This window comes from Abramis brama (genome assembly GCF_963993115.1).
Source record: "Abramis brama genome assembly, chromosome: 2".
In the NCBI taxonomy this organism is placed as follows: Eukaryota; Metazoa; Chordata; class Actinopteri; order Cypriniformes; family Leuciscidae; genus Abramis; species Abramis brama.
In genome coordinates, this window is record NC_139964.1 from 67626016 (window position 1) to 67635545 (window position 9530).

Sequence of the window (9530 nt, forward strand, 5' to 3'; positions counted from 1 at the left end):
TTGATACGGTAAAACTCGCGCCATCGTCACTGTTCGTATCACTGTGATCAAGAGCTGAGATTCAGATATGATAATGAGCGTTTGCTTTCTGACCAATCACAGCAGAGCAGCTCTTAGAGAGGCGGGGCTTAGAGAGACTGTGATCAAGAGCTGAGATTCAGATTAGAGATGCGCGGTTGGCGGTTACAGCCACGGACTCCGCGGATAAACCGCGGATCGGGCGGATGACGTGACGAAAAATAATATTTTAATTCAATTCGGGCGGGTGACGGGCGGTTGAACCAATCAAATGAAAAATATTATGTATACAGCAATCAGCGGATGGCGGGCGGGTGCGGTTTTGAAAATTGGTCAAAAACGTTGGTGCGGATGGATGGCGGACGGATGATGAGTTTTGTGATGCGGTTGCGGATGAAATAATAGCCCATCCGCGCATCTCTAATTCAGATATGATGATGAACGTTTGCTTTCTGACCAATCACAGCAGAGCAGCTCTCAGAGAGGCGGGGCTTAGAGAGACTGTGATCAAGAGCTGAGATTCAGATATGATAATGAACGTTTGCTTTTTGACCAATCACAGCAGAGCAGCTCTCAGAGAGGCGGGGCTTAGAGAGACTGAATCCTTGATGGAAGCGTTTCAGACACTGAGAGAAAAGAGCTGACGCTGCAGTGCAGATTATGAGAGAACTAAAGTGATTCTGATCTTTGATGCATGTGAACCTGTTGCTGGAGGCCAAAAACAACATTAGGAACCTTTAAAATAGCATTATAGGGGCACTTTTAATCAACTTTTATATAGTTTGGAAGATAAATGTAGAGCAAGTTTTAGTGTATGAAATACATAATAGTGTATGAAATGCATTGTTTGTTTTTTTTACAAATAATCTAAAAGATTCACACACACCCTGAACTACTGAATCCAATGTCTATAATCTGATTCTCACGGTACCGCTCGACATCAACACAGATGCAACTCTATTCACAACACAACTCCATGCTGATTCTATAGAGCTTCTGAAGCTCCGCCCTTTTTCAGACGCATCGGAAACCAGTGTAGGCTCGTTGTGTTCAGTCTTGTGGAGTGCATTTCCATGTTTTAAAATCTTCCTAGACATTTGTTCAAACATTACAATGCTCATGATAACTTTTGTTAACTCTACAATAAGCAAATCCACTTCACAAGCTAATAACTCATTGACAGCGATGCCATAGAGATATACAGAGCGACCGCAAAACATGAAGTTCAAACACAGATTTGATGGCGGCGCGCTTGTGTCTCGGCACAATGAAACATCACATGAGTTCAGAGAAAAGGCTGAGAGTGTGCGGCCGAACGAGAGAGAGAGACAGGAATATGTGCCTCGCCCCTCTCTCTCCTGAGGAACACTAAATATAGCGCAGGAGAAACACACGAGACCAGGAAACACTGTTTATCCCACATCTGCACTCCTTCACAACCATCACTGCATTCTAGCAGCACGATATTCAAGAAAAATGCGATAACTCATTAAATAATGCGATATTCGATGCGATAATGCTTAAAGTGTGTGAAATAAACGTAATTATCTTTAAAATATATTTAAAATGATATAACCTACACGTGTTTCACATTCTTTTTGTGACGAGAAAACATCCCTACAACTTCTGGAAGTGAACATCAGTGTTTTACTGAAACATAAGAAGTGTTATTTTAACATCACGGTTAGTTCAGGGGTTCAGGATATCCTACATTAGGGTTATTTAACAACAGAAACTGAATAATCAAATGTAAAAATAAAACACTGCTTAGTTTTTACTGTATGAATTAAGCTACAAAAGTTATTCAGCCGAGAGCAGCGAGTGATTTTCTCTTCGTCTTTTGTTCATGACCCATTATTGCAAGCCGTTGCGATATGCATATTGCGATTTATACATTTGCGATATTTCGATAATTTCGATATATTGTGCAGCCCTATTGCATTCTATGCATTAGAACTGAACAGATTTAAGAAAACAGTCCTGTTGAAAAGATAAGTCTTGATTTGATACACAAACACGGAAACAATATGAGCAAAATAATCTAATCTCCAGGAATCATTTCACAAATAGCCTCTTTCCCAGCCATTCACAGGTTTTTCCATGTTTTTTCCACTGTTATACGGTAGGTGGCGCTGTTACACATCTATTGAAAGAGTACAGACTCTCCTGATCGAAACACAGGTGAAGAAGCAGCAGAAACGAGCGATTGCTGACGCACATGTAAATTATAACGCGATCATCAAACATTAAAGCTGCAGTGCGTAGTTTTTCCTCTGTCGCCATCTCTGTTCGAAATCTGCAATTGCAGTTATTCGCAGAATTATCAACTTTACGCGGGTTGTTAAGGGAACATTCCATTTTATAATTCTTCAAACATTTTAGGAATGTTACTTTTGAATGTTTTCTAAACAAGTAGGTCTAGATACATTTAAAAAATGTTAGATGAACAACCGAGAAAACATGACAGGAGAAAATATGTTTTTGTGCTCTTTTACAGACCAGATAACATTGAACAAACGTTCTATTAACGTTCCTGAAAGAATGTTTGTTCATAACTTTGAGAGAAAATTCCCTGTTAGCTGGGAGTGTGGTACGAATTAATTCATTATTTGAATAATTTTTTTAACATGCTTATCTTTAACACGATAATGTGCATCTGTGGTCTGAATCAGAATAAGCGATATAACACTAATAACTGCATCACACAGCTAGAGCTTTTCACAATACAAATCCTTTCAAAGCAGTTTTACAGCAAGTGCACGTTTTTGTAATATTCGCTTCTCATGCAACGACATGCAACACACACGCGTTACGGCATCATCAATCCTCCTGTGGGACTAGGCCATGCGGGACGCTGCTAATCACGCTCCCCTGTTCGTGGCTGAGAAGGTCAGAGGTCAAATCTAACAACTAGAAGCATCTGTCATACGACATGGATGTGTAATTCGCAGCGCTCTCGTTATAAACGACCCTCGGGGGGGGTCTATATATATGCCCCAATGCATCTGTCGCCATGGAAACAGCCCCGCGGAGGGTCGTTTTATATATGTTTTATATATATATATGCTTCCTGTGGATTTTAAAATCAGCCCAGTCCGACTAACAGCGCACACATCTCATGAATCAAAGCATCATTACTGGAGGATTGAAACACACTTCAAAGGAACCGATTCGCTGAAATCAAACCATTTTTTTCCTACTGAAATTGTGTAATTGTAAATTACACAAACAATCACAAAGAAACGGCAAGTAACACACTGAATTAAACGTGAAATTTTGCAAGTATTTTCTTGTAAAACGTACTCCGATATTCTTTATTCACAACTTCAAAAAATTTATTTTTTGCAGTGTAGCAATTGGCAAAATTAAGACGAGAGAAAGAAGCATTGAGAAACTAGACTAACGCACAGTCAACAGTCAAATAAAAAAACAGAGATATTGTTGCTTTAGGGCTGTGCAACGATTAATCACATCCAAAATAAAAGTTTATTGTAATTGTTTAAGTTAATTAAGTTTAAGTTAATTGTTTACTTAATATGTGTGTGTACTGTGTATAATTATTTTGTATATATATAAATACACACACATGCATGTATACATTTAAGAAAAATGTGTTTATATATAATATTTATATTTATTTATAATACAAATATGCATGTGTGAATATTTATATATACAAAATAATTATGCACAGTACACACACATATATTATTTAAACAAACTTTTATTTTGGATGCGATTAATCGTTTCACAGCCCTAGTATAAATATATATACATGCAAATATTTCTTAAATATATTCATGCATATGTGTGTATTTATATATACACAAAATAATTATACATACTGCACACACACATATTAAGTAAACACACACTTTTATTTGGGATGCGATTCAAAACAGTGAGATGTTGTTTAGTTGTATATATTGGCATAGAAACACAGCAGGTTTTGCACAAACTCATGCTGATTATTCACGAAGCTGCTGTTCGTGGTTCACCTGCTGACACGTCATGTTACCGCCAACAAAGCCGCGCATTCAGTGTGTAAACCCCAGCGCTCATCTCAAAGCCGGCTCTGAATGCCGGCCATACATGTGTGTGTCACGTGACCTTCACAGGTTTGTATAGTTCTGGATAAAGCGGCTAATCGGAGCAACAACAGAGAACACGCAATATGGCGTTTCATCCGAGGCACAGATGAAAACAAAGACACTTTCATCAACAACTCGGTCCTAACTTTAAAAACTAACTTTATCTGGACAATAACTTTATTCTAGAGCTGCTGTAAAGCCGAAACAATCTGTTACTGTAATCTCCTGTTATCACTGTAAAGCTGCTTTGAAACTAATATATTGTTAAAGCGCTGTATAAATGAAGGAGACTCGACTTGTATTACAGTATTTGTGATGGTTTTGCTAACAACATGATATGAATCCAATGATATTAATGCACTTTTTATTTGGCCCTTCCATAACCATCACTCAAAAACATTCACACAAATCAAAGATATATTTTAGTAAATCATATGTAGGTACAGTCAAACCGACATGTATTCAGACACATTCAACATTTCTCACATTATCAGTTTATTCGCTATAGTTTAGAAAATGGTAATAAAGAATAGTGGTCGACCGGTATATCGCCAAGGCCGATATTTGGCAATATCGGCATCGGCCGATAAGTTTTTCTGATTGGCCGATATGTTGGAAGCGGGACTTTTATTTTGAAAAAAAAAATCCACACCAACCGAGCAAACAAAATATAATTTGACTCAAAAAATAAATAAATGATTGTTTAAGCCTATTTAACCTCGTTCTGAACGCATAAATAATAATCGTCGCGATGTTTGCGAACGAAATGTGCATTCGCCGCTGTTTTTGTTGAATCGTAGCCGGTTTTGTGTATCTAACGTTGCTGTGATCGTTACATTGAATCGACTTGTTACATTGATGGTCACATTGATCAGCGTTCCGCGTCGCTATCCGATCTTTTGTCGATGTCTTACCTCGGCGAGCGTCGATGTCGCGACCATCAGGAATATGAAAACCTCTCGACACCCCATTCTGCTCCTCTCCTCTGTGCTTCCAACAAACAGTGCTGGGTTTTATCGAGTAAATATAGCCCTGTTACAGTGTTTACTTTCTTTTTATTCACATATTTCTAAACAATTACTTTGTGAAAAATACTGTAATAGGATTGCAAATTTAAGAAATTGCCATCTAAAGTATAAAAGCATGTTTATTTTAAAAATTTGTTTTATAATTTATTAAATATTGATATATATATATATATAGGCCTATATATATATATATATATATATATATATATATATATATATATCGGCTTTATATCGGCCATCGGCCACCCTGCTCTCTAAGATATCGGCATCGGCCATCAAAAAACCAATATCGGTCGACCACTAATAAAGAACTCAGAGTTATGAACTCTGTATTGATATTTGACTGGTTTTGTCCGTCCTTCTGTTAGACTGTCTCACACATGAATTATGTTGAATATCTGTCAGCTGTTAAATTTAACTACACAATTAGATAATACCAGTTTAGCTCAACCAATCACCAAGCAATGCTTCATTGTGTTCAGTCTGTGTGTAAAAAGAGCATTAGCAATTAAAGAAAACACACTTCAGCAAAACATGATCAGCTCAAAGTGTCCGAATCATGTGTAAATGTCACTGGTAGTCACTGTATGAAGAATTATTGGGTGTAATATGTCACAGTTTACTTTATTTTGCTTATTTTGCATAAATGAACTATAGTGTCCTGCACACACTAGTAAAACAATATCAAAAATTATATCTGGCGTCTGAATAATTTTTGGTTTGACTGCATAAATACAGTCATACTGGTGCATATAAATGCAAATGTACTGTATAAATACTCTTTGGATTCATTTAATGAAATATTGTATGCCTTGATTGAGAAGTAGATTTACTTCTTGGCATTAATGGTTGAAACAAATGATGGTTCTTCTTTACTTTAGTCATTTCAGATAAATACATAAGCATTGAGATGCTTATTAAATATCATCAACAGGCAGAAAACATAATTGTTTTAGCTATATCGGCCAGTCCTGGTTCCAGTACCATGTCCTCATCACAGTCTGCGTGTTTCAACATTTGTCCATGAATGCGAAGCATCGGTCAAACATCCATTTCTCCAGACCTTTTAGTGGCAAGACCAACAAAACCACAAACCACCAAATGTGAAAGCAATGAAACTCTAATATAATGCAGTTTAGTGCGAATCAACATCTCACAATTATTGACCTCAGAAATAACTTCATCAGATCCAGCTAATGTTGTTTACATCTATAACTGGTAAACTGATCTTCATTATTACACTCACAATGCATTTAAAAAGAACTGTGATGGATGGAATCAGGGAGTAATACCATAGTATTTTACACAATATTCATATATAATGGTATTGACGTAGTAGTACTCCAAGAATACCATGGTATATGCCCAAAAGCTACGGTATTACCACAGTAGCTTGTTATAATATCCTTCAAAAGTCTGTAAATGTGCTGAGAATAGAGTGGAGAGACTGTGGTGTGGAAGATCACAGGCTTTGACGCGCGCAAAAACAATGGTTTCTTAGAGTAAAAATAAACTTAAACCGCTCGTTAGCGTTTAAAAATAGCGCGTTCCTAAAAGCATGTTGCCGCAGTTTCATCCAGTTGAGTTCAGCCACTGCCATTTTGAGCAGATAAAACCAGCCTAAACTGGTTTACTGGTTTTAGAGTGGTTTTGACCACTTCTTCAGCTGGCTAGACTGGGAGACCATCTTAAATCAGGCAGTAAGTCTAGTGATACATTTTAACGAGTCACGTCTTAAAGTCCCCCTGTGGTGTAAATCCAGCGTTTAATGTTGTTTATGTGTCTATGTGGTGTTTTTAATCTGCTTTAAGACAATCCATGTGTAAATTCATAAGTCGACTCCATTGCTGAGTATTTCCTCCTTAAAACTGCAGTGAACCAAAGACAGTCTCAAAAACACGCTTTGAAATCGCTGGTGTTTATGACGTCACAAACTACCTTGTAACCAATCAGATCAACGTGTGATCGTCAACCAGTGGATCTCTGAGCTGAGTGAGTGAGTGGAGGCGGGGCTCATTTGCATATTCATAGAACCGCTTATATAGCCTACTAAACGAGGCAAGAATGTCGAGTTACATTCAAGATATTTTAAGGCATGACTAATTTTCAAGGATTTATTTTTTAAATCTATCATTTTAGTGATCAAAGGTGAGTTTTGAGGGATAAAATGATTGACTACAGGGACTTGTTCTCTACACGCGCCCACCAACAACAACACGGTTGATTGAAATCAATCCAAACGTGATCCTGACATTCAGTTCCAGATTATCCAATAGCATCTCATTTGATTCCTAGAGGATTCGTGTTTGATCCCATCATGATCCCTGTTGTTTAATCCCGACCCAACAGGCCACTGAACGCATTCCTCCATTAACTATCTGGATCGACATCAAAACAGAGTCGATATAAAACAGCAATGAATGTGTGAAACACTGAATATGATGTCAAATTATGTTCATAAAGATAATCACGCGACCGCAGCAGATCGAGCATTTATGATCTGAGGGTTTCACCTTCAGCTTGACAGTTTTCGTATTAATATTTAGTGGATCTGTTACACAGTAGCGTATTTCTCACTCTGGGTATAAAACATCGCACGATACATGTAGCGATTTCATCGCGAGACATATTTCCAATGCAACCGGAAAAAATCCACACCAACCGAGCAAACAAAATATAATTTGACTCAAAAAATAAATAAATGATTGTTTAAGCCTATTTAACCTCGTTCTGAACGCATAAATAATAATCGTCGCGATGTTTGCGAACGAAATGTGCATTCGCCGCTGTTTTTGTTGAATCGTAGCCGGTTTTGTGTATCTAACGTTGCTGTGATCGTTACATTGAATCGACTTGTTACATTGATGGTCACATTGATCAGCGTTCCGCGTCGCTATCCGATCTTTTGTCGATGTCTTACCTCGGCGAGCGTCGATGTCGCGACCATCAGGAATATGAAAACCTCTCGACACCCCATTCTGCTCCTCTCCTCTGTGCTTCCAACAAACAGTGCTGGGTTTTATCGAGTAAATATATCCGTTTGCTGTAAAATGTCGGTGTGTGTTTCGTGTCGACTCCCAGAAGAATGCGATGCGCCTGCGATGAAGGCGAGTCAGAAGAACAACGCGTCATGTGACGCGACGCGGGATGAATGTGTGGGAGGGGGGCAGGGAATGCCTGAAAACACTGCAAACTAACATTAAAATAAAATCTAAGACTACTCTTCCATCTAAAACCTTTATTTTATACATATTTTTATTTTAAAGTTAAATATACATTACATTATATTCATATTAATTTACATTATATTCATATTATATTGACATTCATGTATAATGTATTAATATTATACATTATATTCATATTATATAATTTACATTATATTCATATTATATAATTTATATTTTACATAAATACTGTATTGTTGTTTATTTCAGCTTGTTTGGTCGCTGCTTGCCTGAAACATACATTTTATGAGTAATGAAATATATTAATATAGTGATAAAAAAAAATGTTACTCTTCAGATTTGTTTTTCAATACATTTTTGTTATTTTATTGGGCTATTTTATTTTTTAAAACATAATCTTAGTAATAAAATATAGTAATAACCAAAAAAAATTACTCTTCAGATTTGTTTTTCAAACAATTTTTGTTACATTTATTTAAAAAAATTCAAATATAATCGGTTTATTTTTTAGCTTTTCACTGTAATTTATGTCGTTATTGCTCATCTAATACATGCATTTCATTTTGCATTTGTAAAAAATAAAATAAAGGCATTAAATGTCTTGTATAGGTATATTGCAGGTAGAGAATTGAATTATGCGCATGAGACTTCAGTTATTTGCTGCCCCCGTGTGGACGTTTAGAGGGTTTGTGAATGAAATATATTTGTATTTTAGTGTAGTTTATTGACTGTGTGAGGAAAAATAGCTTTTAAAGGCAGCAATTAATTAAACATAATGATAACAAATTGTGCGATAGAAATACCTGCACACATGCAAGGATCACCTTGCAAAAAAAAAAGCATGCAGGCTTCGGTTTTATTATGAAAAGTAAACACTGACCTATAAAACGCGTTAAAGCTTTGCTGTTTGGACACAATCGGTAGTTTTCTGAGAACAGTGAACTGCACCTGCTGTGTTTTCATAATATCCTGCGGTCACGTGATACAAGTCGGAACTCACAGAAAATTCCCAGTTTACAAGTTGGAATTACGAGTTGGAATCTCGTAATAATACATAATACATAAAATACATAAAAGTTGCCCTATTAGTCCTTTCAAATTTCTATGCATATGAACAAACACATTTTTCTGCATCCACAATCCTATTATTTCCTCAGCGGATTAATCGAGACACACTTAGTAGGTATGAGAATATAATACATATA

At 36.6% G+C, this 9530-nt stretch overlaps 1 protein-coding gene across 2 annotated transcripts in view; it reads right to left on the reverse strand.

Annotated features, from left to right (window-relative positions):
- Positions 1–5141, reverse strand: part of appa (amyloid beta (A4) precursor protein a) — a 32912-nt gene extending 27771 nt beyond the window's left edge. For both annotated transcript variants that reach the window (XM_084105292.1, XM_084105293.1), the window contains exon 1: positions 5024–5141. In XM_084105292.1, coding sequence (XP_083961418.1) covers positions 5024–5080 — 57 coding nt within the window. In that variant the 5' untranslated portion in view covers positions 5081–5141. The remainder of the gene's footprint in view (positions 1–5023) is intronic.
- Between the last annotated feature and the right edge of the window lie 4389 nt (positions 5142–9530).